This window comes from Solea solea, chromosome 1 (genome assembly GCF_958295425.1).
Source record: "Solea solea chromosome 1, fSolSol10.1, whole genome shotgun sequence".
Classification (NCBI taxonomy): domain Eukaryota; kingdom Metazoa; phylum Chordata; class Actinopteri; order Pleuronectiformes; family Soleidae; genus Solea; species Solea solea.
The window spans coordinates 42,107,534-42,127,403 of NC_081134.1; the positions used below are offsets into that span (position 1 = coordinate 42,107,534).

Genomic DNA, 19,870 nt, shown 5'->3' on the forward strand with positions numbered 1-19,870 from the left:
CAGGTTTGACAAACACTGATGAATGTCTATTTAACGTGTCTGACATTTTATGGACCAAACAATTACTCGAAAAAATAATCGACAGATTAGTCGATTATGAAAATAACAATATGTTGAACTTTGCCCTTACGATGTTTTCAGCTTCTTTAAATGTGAATATTTCATTGCTGCTTTCCTTCGTATAACAAAGAAATCATTCAAAGTGACTTGTTTCGGTTTGTGGACAGAATAAGACGTCATCATTACGATCAAGACACGCGCCAGATTAATCGTGAAAATAACGGAGAGATTAAAATTCCCTTTGTTGCCTTTTGTCGCCAGTTCAAGACAAGTTAGAGACAGAAGAAGTCGTATTTTGTATTTTAATTCTTCTTCCTGTCGTTTGTCTGTTGTAATGGTTTTGAGACAAGCATGTATGAGAGGCTCAGTGTCACATGACTCTGCCACACTTACACACAGAACATTAAAACATCTGTTCTCATGTTGTCACTGAACTGTGGTAACAAAGTCATCTCTGCAACCCATGATCCCATTTTGACAATTTGGGGGTTTTATGAGGATTAACTTGTTGACTTTTTCCATTTTTATCACATTTGACTAAATACTGCTTCTTTATTTTCTTTTAATTTAGGATTTAATTAGTAAGGATCTATAACTCTACTTTGTATGAGAGATTAAATTCTGGCCCTATTGATTTTAATTGAATATACTACGGAAGAGTATAAAAAAAAACTGAAAGAAAATCAGCATGAGATTAAAGACAGAATTCTATTTTTCCCTCAGAATTCTGAGTTCTTTAATCTCAGAATTCTGACTCTTTCTTTCAACATCTTTTTTTCACATGTGGCCCTCATACTCCATAAATATACTGAGGGGTGTGTGTAGAAATAAGGTTTGACCGATTGTGTAGAGATTATTGTCCTCTTGAGTTAAAAGTGTTGTAACAAAGCTTCCTGTTATGACACCTTTTTTTTCACAGAACATTTCCCGTGATGTGAATTTCCCTGCTACTTTTCTGTGGTGGTTTATTTTTACTTGTACACACACACAGCACAAACACAACATAGAACTTACTTTTTGTATAATGCGCACCAGCAACAGAAACAATGAGCATGAGATGCCTTGTGCCTGCTCTGCCCCCCGGTGGCTCAAAATGAGAGTGCACAGTAGCAAGAATGACAAAAATGTAACATTGAAGCTCAGGTTTTTTATTTTTTATTAATGCAACATCTTTGCATTTATTTTACAATGGCATGTTAAGTTTTCAAGTTACACACAAAACAAGAAGCGGTTGTGTCGTAATAGACTGAAATCTCCCACAACAGCAATTAGTTTTTCTGTATATATTTATAATTCAGGGAGTTGAAATGTAGGTTTGAGGGAAAACTGATGAAATGATAAAGTTTTTAAGGACTTTTTTTTTTACCCCAATTAGAGTAAAAACACTAATTTGACCAAAACCTGAGGCACTTTACACAAAACTAAGTGTGTATTTGTACACATTAATAAAAGCGGATAAACTTCTGGTAAAGAGGAGACTGGGCCGAGTCTCAATACTGCTGGTGTAGCTGCAAGAAGAATTGGTTCTGAGTGGCACTTTGGTAAGGATGTTGGACATGTGATTTAATCCAAGGCACTGAGACAGTGTTTGAATAAAGCTGATAACACATAAGATACTTTTTTATTTATTAATTTCTTTCTTAAAAAAAAAAAAAAGGACTATTCCTTTTCAGAATAATAGATCACTTATAAAATAAGACTTTAAAACCGTCCGCATCACTCGCCACAAGAGCACATTTTCCAATAAAAACACATCTGTTTTGTTATTTGAAAAATCTATTTGTTGTAAAAAAAAAGAACAGATTGGGAGATGTTGCAGATCGCATAGCACTGAACACAAAAGGGCGTGGAAGCAGAGTTTAAGAGATGTACTGCAGGTGCATACAAACATTTTTTTTTTTTTTTTTTTAAAAGGAGGGAATGTGTCCATTTCCTGTCCCCGTCCTCAGCGAGACTTATTCATTCCAAGGTCAAGTCGTTCTCAAAGCGAGACTCCATCTTCTTTTTCTATACAAACTGAACATAATGTGAAATGACTGACACTGAAGAGAAAAAATGTGTTTTTTTCCCCCCCCTGCATCACTACTATATAAATATGGGATCACAGCGTGGGGCTCAGTTAAGCAGCTCCAGGTACGTGATTGGCACTTTGCCCTTCTGACTGCCTCGCTCACCCATCAGCCAGTCTGAGTCCATGCCGGGGACGCTGCTGACTGTGATCACCTGAAAGGACGGACACAGGGTTTATTGGAAATGTATTTTATCATGCGTTATCAATGTTCTACTCGTGGTTAAGACAAATAACTGTCAGTGAGTCAGAAACACTTAAAGCACATTTCTTCACAAGTACATGGTTATTAAGCCTGTTTTTTATCAAAGTCATCTCATTGGCTCTGGTGATATGAGGACAGAGTGGAAAAGGTTTTCTGAATGAGTGTAGTTGAGGGGATGATGGACTGAGGTAATGCTGGTTCATTGCTGGTTAACCACATGTCACGGAGAGTCGGGAGCTTTTCCAGGAAAGGAGGGAGCACACAGCTGCAGTGCTGCTACAGAACGACTCATGGGGAAAAGTAATGGACATATGAACCTCTGTTTAGGATTTACTATATTATGTCCTGTAGCTATAAATACAAACAAATTGAGACTTCTTGTCCAACAATAAAAGTCCACATAACAGAGCTCTCTCCAGTACTACACCCACCCTTCTGTGAAATCTACCCACTCTCTGGTAAACGGCATCAATAATTCCACTGCCAAAAAATCCCAGACCTACAGAACTCAAGGATTCTGTAATGTTGATCCAAAAACTACGGGATCTCAACATACAACATAGCAGACTGTCCAAACAGGCACGACAATAAAATCCCCAATCATCAGTAACACCGGAGCCCCTCAGGGTTGTGTGCTGAGCCCCTTTCTCTTCATCTTACACACAAATGAATGCAACAGCCCTTCACCTACCACTGCATACCTTCAATATGCGGCCGACACAGCCATCATTGGTTTCTTCAAGGATAAAAACCCTCCACAGGAATATCACAACTCAGTCCATTATTCCACTCAGTGGTGAAAGCAAAACCATCTTTACCTCAATGTCAATAAAACAAAAGGAAATGGTCCATGGCATCACGGAACATCTGCAACCCCACAATCATAAATAATGAAATTGTTGAGGTCGTTGACAATTTTAAATACCCTCGACAATAACCTTAGATTTGACAGACGTACAACGGACATTCAAAAATGAAGCAATGAGAGACCATCTGCAAAGTAAAAGGACTCAGTGTCGCACCTCGTCTCCTTCTACTGCTGTATAAAAGCATTATTCAGATTACACTGCTGTACTGGTCCACGTGCTTCTTCAGTGTCAATAATAGGACTCCCCACTCCCACCCTCCCAGATCAAAACCTCAGAGCCACCACACGCATCACAGACACAATCACAAGACTCCCACCCACCCACTACGTCACAATCCTTCCCTCCGGACGCAGGTTCAGAACACCAAGATGCAACGAGGCAGGTTTTAAAAACAGCCTAGACACCTTTTTCACGGCAAAAATTAGACTTTGGTAAATAAAAAGAAAATTGACATGACAAAAACAATCGTCAACTAATAAAAACTAGATGAAAATAAAGAGAGGGCCAATCAGAAGAGAAGAAGAAGAAGAAGAGATCTAATCTCTTGGCATGGTAAGGTTAGGTTGATCTTTAACATAAATTATGGCGTTAGGAAGAAGGAAGAATGACTATTGGTATTATAAAAACATGAAATTGCATTAGAAATAGGATGTTATTACACATTACAAACTTATTACCATGTTGTTACTGTACTGTAATGTAAGGAGTTACATTTTAAAGACAATTCTGTGTTGATAGTTTCCCTCCACACTAAAAAAAAGCTACAGGAGAGGAGTTGTTAGTTCTTGCTCACCTCATCAGCCAGCAGTGAAAGTTCGCTGCTGCTGGCGGCGTCGTAGTCGTAAAGCACCCGGGCTTTGCGGCTGCCATTGGAGCTGCGCAATTCATTGAATCCTCCCGATACTGCAGAGCTGCCGTGGCCTGCAGACACGCTGGGCAGGGAGGCCGACACTGGGATGGTAGGCACTGAGATGCTGGCGCCGCCTGACACCGATGACTGATTGTTGTTGGAGAATGATGAGGGGAAACTAGTGGGGGGAGGAAGATGATGAGGCACAAGCTGAGCAGTAAAAAGTATCAAACATCACTGCTTTGGATAAACATCCAATCACAAGCGATTTCTCCGTGGATCGCCTTATTTTTCTGTTTCAACTGAAAACACCGTCTTTTGAAACCGACACAGGAAAGACGAGAACTGACAGCATTCGAAATGAGTCATGAATTTCAGTTTCTGTTCAAAATCAAACAAACTGCCAGCTCATGTTTGCGTGTCGTATTTCACCTGCCCAGCTGCTTCTGGAGATCCACCATGTACTGGTAACACTGAGCGTAGTACGTGGTCTGGGCCTCCACAAAGTCGTTCAAACAGCGCAGGTGGTGCGCCTGGAAATGCACCAGCAGAGACATGGACACTGTCACTTTACTGTCAAGTTCTTATCAGCTTTCCTACATGTGGAACCACTAGAGTGGGATTTCAACTATATACCGCAACTCTAGCTTTTTTTATTCTGAAGTTACACGTGTAGGACTGTCTCATTCCTTCACCATACAGTGGTGATGTCATCTGTTTATTAAGGAGTAATGCTACAAGGAATAGAACAAGGGTTTGTGAAGATGAAGAGTGTGTTGAAGGAATAGTTTAACATTTAGACTTGGCTAAAGATAAAAAGCAGTTAGTAGAGATGGGGGAGGGGGACGACTGGGCAGATTAAATAATCTAGATCAGTGACAGCTGTCATAATATAGGTCAGCTATTTGAACTAAATAATTACTATGACAACATCTTTAACAAACAACTTTATTTCACTGAATTAGGACACAGATTTTATGAAGGAAGTGACTGACGTCGACCTTTTGTCAATTTTATTTATTTTTTTCCTGTTGTGGTGGGAATGAGACATGTATCTCCGATTCAGTCAGATTTATCTCAGGAAATTAGTAAAGAAAATTATATATTTTTTGGGTGAAGTGGCCCTTTAAGTCTGAGCAATGTTGTATAACCTGGGTAATTTCTGTGAAAGACATTTCTTTTACAGAAATATTGAATTTAATATTAGAAAAAGGTGCAGTTACAGCTATACACAACAGATAAGTCACTTTGCAGCACTGTAAATAATTCCACTGGAAGTCAATGGTTTGTTTGTTAAATGGCAATTATGGAATGGAAGCCTGATTCAACACAATACAGTATGTAAACATGGAAACCGGGACTATGTACGTACATGTGTGCTGCTGACGCCCTCCAGGAGCAGCCGGGTGATCTCCGCCTGCCGGTCAAACTCACTCTGGGTCATCCTCAACTCCTGCTCTGCCTGGAAGAGATGAGCAAAGGAACAAACTTCAGGCAAACAAACTGGATTTTCTGATCATGTCTGTCAGTGTCAGTGTCTCCACCTCTGTATCTTAGTGGGAAAAGAAAATCATAAATTCAAACTGAACAACGACAAACTGTGTACACAAAAAACAAAACAAAAAAGAAGAGTTATAAATAAACACTGACAAAACTAAGATCACAACTGATAATGAAGTTTCCTTTTCCTCCTATTGAGTAAAAGGATTCAATGCGAGACCTGGTGGAACAATGGCTTCTTGTGACTTGATAAATATTAGCTGAGAGTGACAGGAACAATGTGTTCACTGTGCTGAGCTCCTGACAGTTTACATTAGAGGCACAGGGAGGTGTGGTTGAGGAGGAGGAGGAGAAGGAAGAGGGAGAGTTCACAGCTGGTAAGTAACTCTTTACATTACAGTAACAATATGGCAATAGTGCAGTCTTAATTTTGCAATAGGGAAGTAATTCTATGGTAATACAATCTTGTTTCTATAAAAATCACCACGTAATAGTTTCACAATAACAGTGGAAAAAGGTCAACAGGACATAAGAGGATGAATTTAAAACATGGTAATTATTAATTTTGATTCACAAACATTTTCACATGAAAGTTTTACACTGACTGTACTCCATAGTAATTTTAATTATAAAGCCGTTTACTTTTGAAACACCAAGATTTCTAGATTACCATCAAGTTGATGCTGTACTGTATATTGTTACCCATTATTTCACAAGCTCTGAACGAGACAGCTGCTCAACCCTAGCATCTGTGTGTGTGTGTGTGTGTTTCAAAGATGGCTCCAACATTCCACTCACCTCTGTCACTTCCTCCGCTCACATCTGCTGCTTTGTGTTTTGAAAACAGTGACACAGTAGTTAGAACTACAGCTGATGCACAGCCAACACAACACATCCCTACACTGATTAACTGTGTAAGTGTGTGTGTTATGTGCAGCGTGCTCCAAAATCACACTATATAAACATTAGCGAGGCTAAAATTGATGATTCGGGTGAAACACGCCGCATGACCGTAAATGCTTTTCCCTCACACATTCCTAATGGAACTGGATGCTTCCTGTTGCTAAATTAAGCACAGAGTGAAGGGTTCTTATAAATGTCTGATCCAAATGATTGTTAGAAGAACAAAGACACAAACACAGAAAATGGGGACATTACAGGAACTGTCCAGAAAAAGGGAAGTGGCTCATGTGACTATGTTTAAGTTCCAAGAGACAAACTAAAGGCTGTCACACAGTGAGAAAGAACATGCCTGGCAGCCTTTCCTCCCGTTAGCTCATGATTTGAGGCAAAGTCGTCATTAATAACCCTCCAAGAAAAAAAAAAACAGGTGCAAAAATTGACTGTGTTCCACTTACGATGATATGCGCATGTGTGTACGTACCACAGCTCTTGCATCACCCATCCTGGCTTTCTTTAGCCTGGTTTTGGCTGCATCCAGGTCCAGGCGTTTGACCTGCAGTAGCTTTCTTTCTTTCTGGACACATCATGGAACAGAGAGATACAATTCTTTACGTCAGGCATCAAACACAATCACATGCAGATGCACACAATTGCATTTTTCACGCAGCAATGCTATTGTCACTCGCTTTAGACTACAGCGAAACGTGCAATCACATGTTCACAGTCAATGTGTCAACAAGCACGGTTTAATCAAGCTAAGGCTGTAGTGCGACCAGGACAGGCACTCAGACAACCTGCCGAGTCTGGGCATACATGCCCGTATATGTCTGACTCCACCTCCACAGGTGGCACTGTATCCCTGTAGCTAGTGTGCATTGAATCAGTTTCCTGTTGACCTTTATGTCACAGAAAAACAAACAGGACCATCAAAATGGACGGTGAGCTGGATCGTGCTGTGGTTCTGTGTGTTTCGTACCTGCTGTACATAGAGCTGCAACTAACGATTATTTTGGTAATCGATTAATCTGTCGATTATTTTCTTGATTAATCATTTGGTCCTTAAAAAATGTTGATCGGTGTTCCTCAAACCTGGAAATTATGATGTGAAATGTCTTGTTTTGTCCACAAACCAAAATTAACTTTTAATGATTTCTTTATTTTGTTATCCAGAGCTAAGAAATTAAGAAAATATTCACATTTAAGAAGCTTAAACAATCAGAAAACTTGTTTTAATCATGAAAAAAGCTTCAAACCGATTCATCGATTATCAAAATAGTTGTCAATTAATTTGATTAATAAGTCGATGAATTGTTTCAGCTCTAGTCGTGTCCTTCTATTTCCAGTTCAAAGACCAGGGAGGAAATTACTCCAGTATGTAAGTCCAAACAAGACTTCCTGCTGATTTTTTTCATGACAAAGAAACTGAGGCTTATATTGTTAATGTAAGCTGTAGAACATTTCACTGTGTGATCAGTTTTGACATTATAAAGGTTATCTGTTGCCACTTCAAAAAAGAAAAAGTTGCCTTTGGTTCATACACAATGATATATATATATATATGATTGCTGTTGTTGCATTTATGGAAAGCAAGTTAATTCCACAATATCTAACTTTAATTTGTTCCAAATGACCTTACCTCCAGAGGTTTAAAGTTTGATCTCTTTAAATTTATATTTTGTTAAGTTAAACTGTTGGTTCTTATTTCTTATTTCTTCTTTTCTTATTCTTCTTATTGCTGGGCCGACCGGGTTCTGGAGAGACTGATTTTCGTTCTGACCTCATGTCTAATGTGTGTTGGTATGACAATAAAGAAATCTTGAATCTTGAATCCTGAATCTCAAATAAAAGTCTGACTCACCAGGATGGTTTTGAAGTCACCCTCCAGAAAGTTCCTGAAAGGTGTCAGGAAGTTGATGGCAGAACTTTGGATGAGCTCCCTCTCCGCTCCACCAATCTGCTTCTCTGTCTCACCACATTTTAGCAGGGCATTTCCTGAAATGGCACAAACAAAACGTCATGCCCAGGACAACAGCACACAAGAGACTGTTAATTAGCATCTCTGTTTCATCTTAAACAATGGTTTTATGTTGAGAAAATAAAAACATCCGTGGATCAGACCAAAAACCGAGAAAGGACAAGGTATACGTGACAGAGTGTTCAGGCGTTCTCCACACACTAACAACTGGCCTATTTTCTAAGCCTGTAATGGAATACTGTATAACCATTTTTACACTAGCTAATCCAAAAACAAAACAAAAAGATTATTTTAAAACCATTAAATTAGTATGTCCCGACAAGACTACGGAGTTTGACACCAAACATCGTCTTAGCTGCTTTTGCAGAAAAGAGATTTGACACAAGACTAAGCAAAATATCCTTAACAAAAAAAGATGATATGACCCACTTGTTTCCCACAATGCACCAGGGGCTTAAAGTTCATTTAAGTCCAAAAGCATCAGGTGGGTGCATCACTCACCATAAGCAGTTCCAGGGCCAAAGTCACTTCCCGAGTCGATCAACGTCTGGCCCAGCAACTCATGATTGTTCATTCGTGTCGGGGCTTTTTTCTCCAGCTTCTCATAAACAAATTCTTCAAGTCGTACATCTGTGGTTGGCAACAAGAAAATTCAATTACAGATCACAGGACTACAGTGAGGGAGCCAATCACAGTAATGACAGTGACTCCATACAGAAGCTTTCATAACAACTAATCCACTCTTCTGCCACACCTGATGAGATTCTTATTAAGTCACATGAATGTCATGGACAACCACAAACAGTACAGGTTATACATGTAGTGTATTAACACAGACAAGTAGAGTAAAAATCCAGTTTAAAATAATGTACCCAGCAGCTGGCCTGTCAGTGTTTGTTATGCTATAGTATAGCAGCATGACATGAACTAAGGAGGATGCAGCACAGCTGAGCTCACGCTGACAGACATAACAGACACTTCAAATGGTGGGTTTCCATCAGTTTCCATGTGCATTTTCAATATGTCATATTAACGTTTTTACATTTGAGGGAGGTGGAAAAACAGCAATACCATCAGCTATTGGTGCTCTTTATTTATGTCATTAAGATGCACCTTCTTATCTTATCTTATTCTTGAAATCTGTGCCACTCGGCTTCTCTTGACACAGACTAACTCTAAATATTAATTTACCAGTAGTGGATAGCAACACAGAAAAAGTAAAAGGGCACTTTCTTAGACAGAATTTATATGTATAAAAAAAATGTGGTTACATTTTGCAAAACATTTGAATGGAAAGCAGAATGCAGTGTCAGAATTTGTAGTCATATTTATACATATCATGTTTAAACTTTGACTGGTAACACAAACTAGGTGATTTACAAATATTAAGTGAATGGATCAGTCTTGAAACAGGAGAGTGTGAAACTTATGTTGACATTAATCAGTAAACCTGAAGACATACTTGGCTAATTGAGTGCTATTTGATGCCTCTCTTCTCGGGAGACATCTGCCTCGATGTGTCTAGTCACGTTTATTAGTCAGACGTATATTCTTACTCGGGTTGGGCTGCAGTAAGACTTCTGTCTGCTTCATGATCCTTTCTGTCCATTGCTTGGTGTTCTCAGCTCGGCCCAAGAGATTCTCCAAATGTGCGTCCAACTCCGTCTTCTCAGCCTGGCCGAGCTTCTCCTCTGTGAACTGACACAGAAAGACACTAACTTATACTGTGTGGACGAAGGGCTGTGGTTGGCAGGCTGAACTGGCTAGCTGATGAACTAAAGTTATCCGCCCGACTACTGCTGCTGCTGCTGCTTCCTGAGGCCCTCGATGAGCGATGAAATAAACAGTAGCACATTGTGACATGAGGCGGTCAACAGTTTTAAAACAACAATCCATGGTGCGACAGTGTTTAAATCAGTGGGGTTTGTTAGCTCTCTGCAAAATACAGCGACAACACAGCAGCTTCAGTAACTTTAGCAGTGCGGCTAGCGGACGAGCTAACGCTACACAAGCTAGTAACTAATAATGCTTAGTGTCAGCCTCCGTCAACTACGCAGTTTAAACGTACCTGTACCGCGCGGCTCAGGAAAGTACCGGCGTCCGCGGCGAGCCGTTTAACGTTGAAGTCCATGGCACAGAGGGAATATCAAAAACTTTACACTACAACTAGCCCGTCTCACAGTCCGACGTCCATCCCCACAGCAAATGCCGTAGAAGCAGCAGCAGTGTTCATTAGAGGTCCACCCAGCTGTTCCTACAAAGATAGTACGTATACAAGATAATTTACGCGCCAGGCTTATTCTTACGCCCTTTTAAAAACACACGACGACCGGAAAGACAACAATAAAACGTGAACTACATTTTTTTTCACATTTTAGTGACGCGTTGCTGTTCGTTTCAATCAAGTGTCCAGAAGACGAATAGTTTGTTTTTATGTCAAAGCGAAGACGGTAGTTGGCTGGAGATTTCTCTCTTGCTACCTCTTATTTCCAACAATCTTTTGCTGCGTTCAAATGTACCGGAAATATCAGTATCATCTCAGCCACTATGAAAATACTATAAGTGGTAAGATTGAATTGTTCTCTAGCAACGGCGTGATTAGATGGTGTGACAGTGGGTTAAAACTGTTTTTTACACAATAAGGAAGATTATTCTCGAAAATTAGTGAAAATGAAACAAATATTGAGGTCTAAATGTAAAAATACAAGCTGATCAATAAATGTATTGTGGTGATTTACCACTGAGAACTGAATGCATCATACAGGACTTCTATTGACAGTCAAACAGCCCCTAGTGTCAACGCTGTGTTTTACAGTTTTCACACAATTTCTATGGAAATATAAAACACTTTTGTCCACTTTTATTAAAAGCAATTTAATTTAAAAACATGTTAAACTCAACTATAACCAGCCAGTGACATATTTAACTTGGACAAGTCAGACATTTGATTTTATTAAAATCAGTTGGCATGGGTGGATATGGATGGTGTAAGTGAGGCTATCATAGGAGATAGGAAGAGATTACTTCCTGCCTTCTTTCAGCGTACATACTGTTTTATACCAAGGCAGGTGTATCTTCCAAAGTGAGTATGTAAAGTAAGTAAGTATATTACATATTTTCTACTCTATATATACAGTATATCCTCATAAAACCGCACAACATACTGTTTGACGTGTAATTTAATTCAACATGTGTGCTGATGAGCAACACAATGGAGATAATATTTCCACAACATAATCTCTTTTGCAACCATCTGCTCTGCCTCAGCAAAAGTCTTAAGGAAGTGGACTTTGGCAGATTCTGGAAAAACAAAAACAGGTCTGGATGTCATTATGCCAGAGAGTGGCTCCTACCTGCTGTGTGGGAGGAAGTCAGACACACAGAAAGGGAGAGAAATCAAATGGCTTTCCCTCTGTACATTTGCAACATCTCTGCTCCGCTCAATTTAATCCACAGCTGAAACGGTGGCTTCGTCACATACATGGATTCTTGATCTACTGTGTTTGAACAAGCACGGACTCCTGCCTATTTATTATTGTTATTCAACAAGTCAGTATAAGCTGTAAAAAGCAGCCATGGGTAACCAATAGTAGCTTGCACACTGCATTTTTTTTTTTACAACCACACTGTGTCAAAGATATTAAAGCTTTGGCTGCTTTACACTTGGCTGACTGTCAGAGCTGTTGAGGCGGGTGCTTAAAGCACATGAATATGGAAGTCAGCACTTTTCAGAAGTCAGAACAGCCCCTTTGAGGAAGGAATATGTAGCATTAGTAAGTCTGTATCTGCTCTTTCACTTCACAATAACATTAAGTATTTAAGGGAAGGAGAAGATCCAAACCTGGCTGCAGAAAACATACTTTCTCCTAGGATAAATCCTTTAAGTTCACTTTGCAGCGAAGCACTTGTAAAGAATGGCTCAGCGCAGACATGTTAAGCACATAAACAGTCTTTATTATTGTCGCTTACAATGCAGCTGCTCTAGATGAATATGTCTCACTCCTCACACAACACTCACTCTCTCCCATGAAGCAACTTTTCCAGAGCAAAGAGGTTCAGGTTTCACTCAGTACATGACTTTAAAATGAGACCATCATGGATTGCTGTGTCAAAGTACTGCAACATGGGAAAGTCTTATCAACAGCTTCAGTCATATTCAAGGCTGAACTTCAACTGCTGATTTGTTTTTTTGCACCACGTTCTCAGCCAGCTCCAGAAGCCGAGGATATCTGAGCGTCCTGTCCTTCCAAGACTCTGGGATTCCCTGAGGGCCGGTCTGAAAACACACCAAGATGACAGCTGAAAGCATCAGGAGACGTTATACAACATCAGCTCACTGGTGACTTCATCCAGCAAGAGAACAATGACAACAGGCGGCAAGTTTCCGTGCACTGCCGTCAGTCTGAGCTCGACCCTGAATGTAAGTGAGCGTCAGGCCACGCGTTGTGACACATGTGAATATGATTATGATGTATTTCACCACCTGGTAATCAAAAGTGTAAAAAAACACACAAAAAAACCACAACAACATTGAATCCATTGCACTAAAAAGCAAACAAGCTGCTGGTCAGTTAGTCAGGAGTTAGGGTCAGTAATTCAACCACATTTATCCATATTTTAGCTTATGCTGTATTATATAAGTAGAAGTGGACCGATTAATTGGTTAAGTCAATATCTTTTACTATTTATTACTATTATTTATTAATTTATTTATTAATGTATTTATTGTCTTGTTCTCAACTTGATGATTGCGGCTATATTCAACTATATTTGACTGAACGCTGTCAGTGAACATCTTTAAATTCACTCCTATTTTTATGCATTCTTCTTCTACTGCTTTATCCTCCACATGAGGGTTGCTGGTGCCAATCCCATCTGACATAGGGCGAAAGTCAGAGTAGACCACAGGGCCAGTCTATCACAGACAAACAACGGTCAATTTACAGTGTTCAATTTGCCTAATCTCCAAATCTGCATGTTTTTGGAACCTGGAGAAAACCCATGCACACACAGGGTCAACATGCAAACTCTGTGCAGAGAGGCTCTTATTCTTCGTCGCCTTGCTGCAAAGGCAAGAGTGTTATCCATTACACCAACTGTGTGGCCCCACTCCTATCTTCAGGGTGGAAAATTATTATTTTTTTTTTATTATTTCCTTCTGAGTGTCTGTCAACTACATTATTATGTCTAAATTACCTGAGCTCCAAAACAGGCTCCTATGAAGGAGGCTCGGCTGGCGGTGCATCCCCCGCAGCGCATGGTGTCCCTGACTGCTTCCTCCAGCTGGTTCAGCGTCAGGACTCCATGAAGCGCTCCCTGAAATGCACCGGGCAAAGCTGGACACAGACACCGAGTCAGTGGCAGACAGAGGCATCGCAAATGTTACAGAAATAGATGAGAGGATGTGGTCGGGGGTAATGTTTTACTTAGTAGGCTAAATATCCCTTAAAAAAACGGCACCACGCTGTGCTTTACTTTTTCCTTTTTATATGAAGCATGTGAACAGATCTGGGGAGCTGATCTCCCCGTGAGCACATTAAGTGTCCCAGGCTCACGGCCTTGTAAAATCTGAGACACCCACCTCAGTAGGAGACGAAGAAGGAAAGGAGGAGGGAGAACGTAATAGTGAGGAGATCAAAGGCCCAGAGAAGCACTGACAGGAAGGCCATGCCACGTCAATAGACCTGCTACTGACGGCCTTACCTCATGTGTTTGTGAACACAGCAGGTATGAGCTCCTGGGATGTCTTGGCCAGATTCGCCTTCACCTGGTGGATATGGGCTAAAGCAGAGACAGTGGGAGGACATTATAAGTTACTGCCTGTTGTCAACGCACATGTTAGAACAGCTTTAAAAACAATAGTTTGATTTCAAAAAGAACAACTGTCAGAATTTCCTTTAAGATGGACGCACGGAATTGCTGACCACATTCCCAATAAGATATGCTTAGTCTATGTTCTTCCTAAAAAGGGAGATAAATCGCCCCATTAATTCAGCAACTTCACATAAAAAACAGTAAAAAACAGTGTACAGGCTGCTAGCAGCTCTGAAAATACTCTTCAAAAAGAAAAGCTTGACATTTAACAGAGTCAAATGAGGAGGTAAACACTACTCTCATCCTCATTGCAGAGCTGCAGAGTCAAATAGCTCATGTGACAGTGATGAAAGAAGGAAAACATCTCTGTTAATTGAGGATCTTTAATTAAGGAACATCTTTTCAGTGTTTGGACAAGACGCACAAGAGATGTCGATAGAAATGAGACAGACGTGTTCGCTAAACGAGACACTTCTGCCCCGTCTTACGTGGCGAAATGACACCTTCTTTTGAGCTGTGTGCAGGTTACCATGGCAACCGTGGTAACGGTGAATATTCTGTGATAAACGGCCACACCAGTGCGTGCAGTGCTGAATTTGACATCATGCAACATGTCAGTCACATCACATTTGTTTGTCTTTTTTGTTTTACAGTAGTTCTCTTATCTCTTTATTCTCCATATTGTTGTCGCTAAAAGCAAAAAGGACAACTTTCAGCTTTAGAGGTGATGGGTATGTTTAGCTTTTGAAGCGTATCCAGGGAGGAGTTCCTCTTCTTCTTCCAGCAGGCTGTAGTGCTGCACAGTTCGATAGAGAGGGAGTTGAACGATGAGCTAAAAATACACATACAGCAGCACATTTACTCTTACCAGTGACAGCTCGGTCCAGCTCCTGAGGGTTCTGTCTCTTCGGGTCATTCAGCTGAGCCAGAACTGCATCCAGGGCGTTGGGATCTGGGCCATTCAGAATGAAATGCTCCAAAAACCTTATAAAGTCAGACAGAAAAAGAAAAGGGGGTTGTCTTATACTTCCAAACTGCTTCAGGCCTTTGGGAGTCCACACACATTCAGACACAACAGCAACCCGACCTTCAGTGCTTACTAACCGACATTGTATTGCGGCTTAATTATGATGTGTGATGTGATGTTTATTGCGTTGTCGTTCTTATACCTCGCAGCAGCCAGTGTCACAGCCACACACATGTCGTCGTTCTGCGTGACCCGCACGGCTCTTTCCACCTTCTCCAGCATCTCGGGTCGTCCAACGAACATGGCCACGACTGGGGCCAGTTTAGTGACACCGTCCATCTGGCAGTCCACATCACAGCCTCACAAAACACAGAGATCACAACAATCTGAATCTTCAGCCTGGTAGTGTTTTTTTTTATTATTTTTTTAATTATGTAGCTATTATTATTTATTGTCATCATTTTTGGTCGTCTGTTACATAATATCCACTCGTGGTGTTTCCTTCATATAGTTCTATGCAGTTTCTTCAAGTAGCCAGGTGGAGGAGCAAGAGGAAACCATAGAGACTGATGAAAGCCTTTTGGCATGACACTGCACATGTATTTATGGCTCTTAATCTGCTGCTTAGTGTTTGTTCTTTACCAGTTTCATCTTTGCCGGCATCCACGTTTCTGATGAAAGCCTTCAGGCTGGCGTGCCTCCACGGGCCATCGATGGGGAGAATGGCTTTAGGACCTGGCAAATAGCAATAACAGCAACTTCATATAAAGTTATAACGACGGCTACAAGCGTATTGAGAGACAATGTGGTGAGAGGAAACTTCCCCTCAGAAGTTTCTGTAGGTGGGAGATTCTTTTCTCCGTCCCTTCATGAAGACTTTCACTTTTTATGATGATGACACAGCCCAGACATAAAGGTGCCTGCAGTTTACTGTGCTGTTATGGTGATTTATATCAGCACTACATTTATGTGGAATCCTGACGGTAAAAAAAATGTACTGGTCATCAGCTCGGGCAAGTCTGACTGTACAGAATATTTTCACGGAAAGGGATTTTCCCACCCACAGACAGGAAAATCATTATGTTTCAGACAGTAACATGGGCACTCGCATCGTCTCAGGCGCGCTGGGTCAATTATGTGAACACAGTTATTGATATGTGATAAAATGACGAGGTGCCGTACCTCCTTTCTCCCTGTATGGATCATTGAGAGGCAGGTCGTACTCAGTTCCCCGGCCAAAGAACTTGTAGATGCGCTTAGTCAGGTCGTCCACGTCCACATCTGCCAACACGTGAAGAAAACGGTTATACAGCTGCACCAGCAGCACCACCATACTCTACTTCTTAAGTATGCAGACAAAAATGACGTTGACATCTGGCATCACTAAAATTAAGATGACAGGAAGAGGTTTGAGGTTTGAGGTCATCTATCTATCTATCTATCTATCTATCTATCTATCTATCTATCTATCTATCTATCTATCTATCTATCTATCTAGAGGTATCTAAAGTTCACAGGACAAACAAAATGAGGAACACAAAAACCCCACACCCATCCCCACCAACACATACAATTAAAAAGAAAAAAGAAAAGAGGAAGTGAGGAATTGCTATCATACATCTCAACATCTCAGCTCTACAACCTTGAATTTCTACCCATTCCAATATCATTTCTTTTTAGCTCTTTTACATGAACTCGGCTGTTTACAAAAACATTTATTCTGATGCATTTACCAACTTAATAATAATGTAATAATGTTTCAAAAACATGACGCTCTATCAGCATGGCGGACATTTTCAGCCCATACTCACACACTGGCCACCAGTGCTTAGAAAAGCATGTACATTATGGATCGTCTGGCATTTCACTTATTCTCTACATTCGATATCTGATCCAGTAATTGTGGCCGGTATCTGCCCAACAACACCGATATCAGCTCATTCCCAGTGCCTCAGAGGAAGCTATGTTAACACATGACACATGGTTTGTGGCAGCAGTACCTCCGCAGTGACTCAGTGACTCCAGCAGGACGTAGGCCTGGTCGCCATAGCACGTCTGCTCACCCGTCGCTCTGCGGTAGAAAGGATTCGCTGACTGAGGCCTAAACTCTGGACGCGGCTCCACATCACTCAGGAGTTCTCTGAGCCGGTCTGGGCTGTAGATCCAGTGCATCGGCTGGGCTGCGTGGACGGCGAAGCGCGCACACAGTACAAAAAGCGGTTGGAACATTCAATCGTTCTCTATTTTCCTGATGTCGATATCAGAGGGGCAGCATATTGACACATATTGAGTGATGAAAGTGTGATTGTGTGTGTGTGTGAGGCTGTAAAAGCTAACGTTCAGGATATATGTTGTTATATATGGTTTGTGGGTTGATGAGAGTGATGTGTGGTGGTTAAATAAGTCTTCCTCTTGGTTCATGTTTATCAGAACAGCGGCTGGGTTTCGTAACTTTGTGTCCGCCCCGTCTTTTATCGGTTGCACACACACACGGCTTCAGTGCAACTGATAACAGAACATGGAAGAAAACAATGACGAAGCCGCGTGAACGCAGACGATCGTGGATCTACATTTCAACTCAAATCAAACAAGCGTGACATTTGACCTGTTTTGCATCACATTGGGCATAAAGGGGCGTCACACCATGTATTTGAATTTTATCCTTTCGCTCTAACAGAGTCAGTATCAGCAGCAGAATCATCCGTTCTCTTACCTGCTGCATCTGCAACTGCTGCCCCAATAATGGCCCCTATGGCTCTGTCCGCCACACTCAAGGCCATCTGCTTTCATCACACACACAGATACAACCGTCGTTAAAACAAAAAAACACTTGTTCATCTGCATATGAAACAACATCTGTAAAAACATTGTTTTTCAGAACATATGTTACTATCATTGAGGAAAAGAAGAGAAAAAAAACAATATTGTTGTTGGAAATTCTTATAATACTCGGTGTGATATTTATATTTGGTGAAATTCTTACTAATACATACTATTCAGCGACATTACACCTGGTTAAAAGATCAGAAAGTTAGCCTTCAAATCTCTTTTTAACGGAGGGAACGGTTGTGTCGTGTTGTCATACCTTGAAAACCTTGAGTGTCGTTGGATAAATGAATAAGACTTTATGTGTCCTCAGCTCAACACCGTGTCTTCACCTTGTACCGTCCACTTGTTGTGTGTGTTGAATGAAGTTGCCTTGGTTTCCTGACAGGGGGAGATGGGGCGTGGATACCACCAGCTTGGAGATAAGCACACACACACACACACACACAAGTGAAATGTCACTCATTTCATATTTCATATTTCAACAGTAAAACAGTAAGTGTTGGTATTAAAAAGAAGCTTCAGTGCCTTATAGAAAAGGCTTTGTGTTCAGGGGCTTTTCAAGAGACTTTGGGGCCCCTATGCAAAGGGGACCCAATGAGTCTCAGACCTGTATCGACATCTGTCCTGAGATATTCGAATGGGCGAAAAATACATACCTGAAAGTGTTTTAAACGCATGGGGTCTCATACTTTGACCCGTAGAACACAGAGCTTTTTTCCATTACTGTTAACACGTACAGTATATACAGAGGCTATAAGAATGTGCAATATAGCAGGTCTTGTATGCTTTTTTTCAGCACAACCTAGACAATCTGATGAAAAAATAATACATTTTCACCAACTATATGAACACACCTGAGCAAAAATTACACATAATGTTTAAAATTGGACTGAATTTGTGAAATTTAGAAATACTTCACAGTTCAAAGTTCACTCGGCTCATTTTTATGAACAAAAACCAAAGAAAAAGGGTCCATTTTGTGTCAGTTATTGCTACTTTATATAAAAATGCGATATACAATGATGAATCATAGCTTTGACTCAACAACACATAAGCAGACAGAAAACACACATTTTTTTTTAAAGCCTGAATTTGTGACCTATAAAGTCACACCCCCAGGATGTCCATATAAGGAGTTGTGTATTATTCCCACGGCAAATTAGCATGGGTGCACCTGCAGCACGGGGGTTAAAGCATGTGTGAAAGCATTCTGTACACAGGATGCACTAAAGACAGCTATCTCAACTCATGTCCCCTTCCTGCTGCAGTTTCATAGTGAACATGAAGTATTTTTACCCTTCCAGCACACACATTTATCACATGTAGCCAATACTACAAGGAAAAGATCTAATCATTCTCCACAGAGCCGGTCTGAGGCATAATCGGCTGCATTATGGGGGCCCAGATAGTCAACATTGACATTTTAACATGTTAAAGAAATCTAGATATCTTTGCATTCTTATATCTAAATAATGTTTATTTATAAGTTGTTTAGTTTTATTTTGTAGTTAAATATTGCACTTTTAGTGCAAATCTGTGCATCTGTCCCCTCCCAGGGTTTTGTCTTTGTTTGCAGCAAATGCAAAATGTCTGCTGTTGTATTTATTTATTATTTATTTTTCGCTTCACTTTAACCCCCCATATGAAAGTGCAAATTATAAATAGACTATTTTTGTGATTTCACTGACTGAGGCTGGCTTGGAGTAAATAACACAGCAATGATATAATTAATGCAATTTATAGTGTTACATTTATATCAACAATAGTCAAGCACAGGCGATGTGGTGGTGGGAAGGGGGGCCTCCAATCAAAGTTTAGCTTAAGGCCCCA

The 19,870-nt window shown here is 40.6% G+C and overlaps 2 protein-coding genes across 3 annotated transcripts; both read right to left on the reverse strand.

Moving 5' to 3' along the window:
- Window positions 1-1,187: 1,187 nt before the first annotated feature.
- On the reverse strand, window positions 1,188-10,727 carry sh3glb1a (SH3-domain GRB2-like endophilin B1a). The gene is made up of 9 exons (XM_058645241.1): window positions 10,499-10,727; window positions 9,987-10,128; window positions 8,932-9,060; window positions 8,314-8,447; window positions 6,937-7,029; window positions 5,425-5,514; window positions 4,485-4,585; window positions 3,996-4,230; window positions 1,188-2,283 (listed from the first exon to the last, which is right to left on the reverse strand). Exons 1-9 carry the CDS (start codon window positions 10,559-10,561, stop codon window positions 2,176-2,178), a joined length of 1,095 nt encoding a protein of 364 aa, XP_058501224.1. The 5' UTR covers window positions 10,562-10,727; the 3' UTR covers window positions 1,188-2,175.
- Window positions 10,728-12,363: 1,636 nt separating this feature from the next.
- LOC131470746 (crystallin J1B-like) lies at window positions 12,364-18,408 on the reverse strand. Of its 2 annotated transcripts, none has more exons than XM_058646810.1 (10): window positions 18,297-18,408; window positions 17,925-17,991; window positions 17,212-17,391; window positions 16,394-16,492; window positions 15,854-15,946; window positions 15,414-15,570; window positions 15,113-15,228; window positions 14,134-14,211; window positions 13,627-13,766; window positions 12,364-12,706 (listed from the first exon to the last, which is right to left on the reverse strand). In XM_058646810.1, exons 2-10 carry the CDS (start codon window positions 17,989-17,991, stop codon window positions 12,587-12,589), a joined length of 1,050 nt encoding a protein of 349 aa, XP_058502793.1. In that variant the 5' UTR covers window positions 18,297-18,408; the 3' UTR covers window positions 12,364-12,586. The 2 variants fall into 2 exon arrangements, with proteins under 2 accessions (XP_058502793.1, XP_058502703.1); XM_058646720.1 differs by having other exon boundaries at window positions 17,925-17,994; window positions 18,297-18,397.
- Window positions 18,409-19,870: the final 1,462 nt, after the last annotated feature.

Bases quoted from the DNA above. Each gene is read 5' to 3' on its own strand.
- sh3glb1a (XM_058645241.1), bottom strand. From the start codon at position 10,561: ATGGACTTCAACGTTAAACGGCTCGCCGCGGACGCCGGTACTTTCCTG. The intron at 8,448-8,931 runs GTGAGTGATGCA...GTGCCATTTCAG, and splicing joins TGGCCCTGGAACTGCTTATG to GAAATGCCCTGCTAAAATGT. The intron at 7,030-8,313 runs GTGAGTCAGACT...TGATGTGTCCAG, and splicing joins GTGACTTCAAAACCATCCTG to AAAGAAAGAAAGCTACTGCA.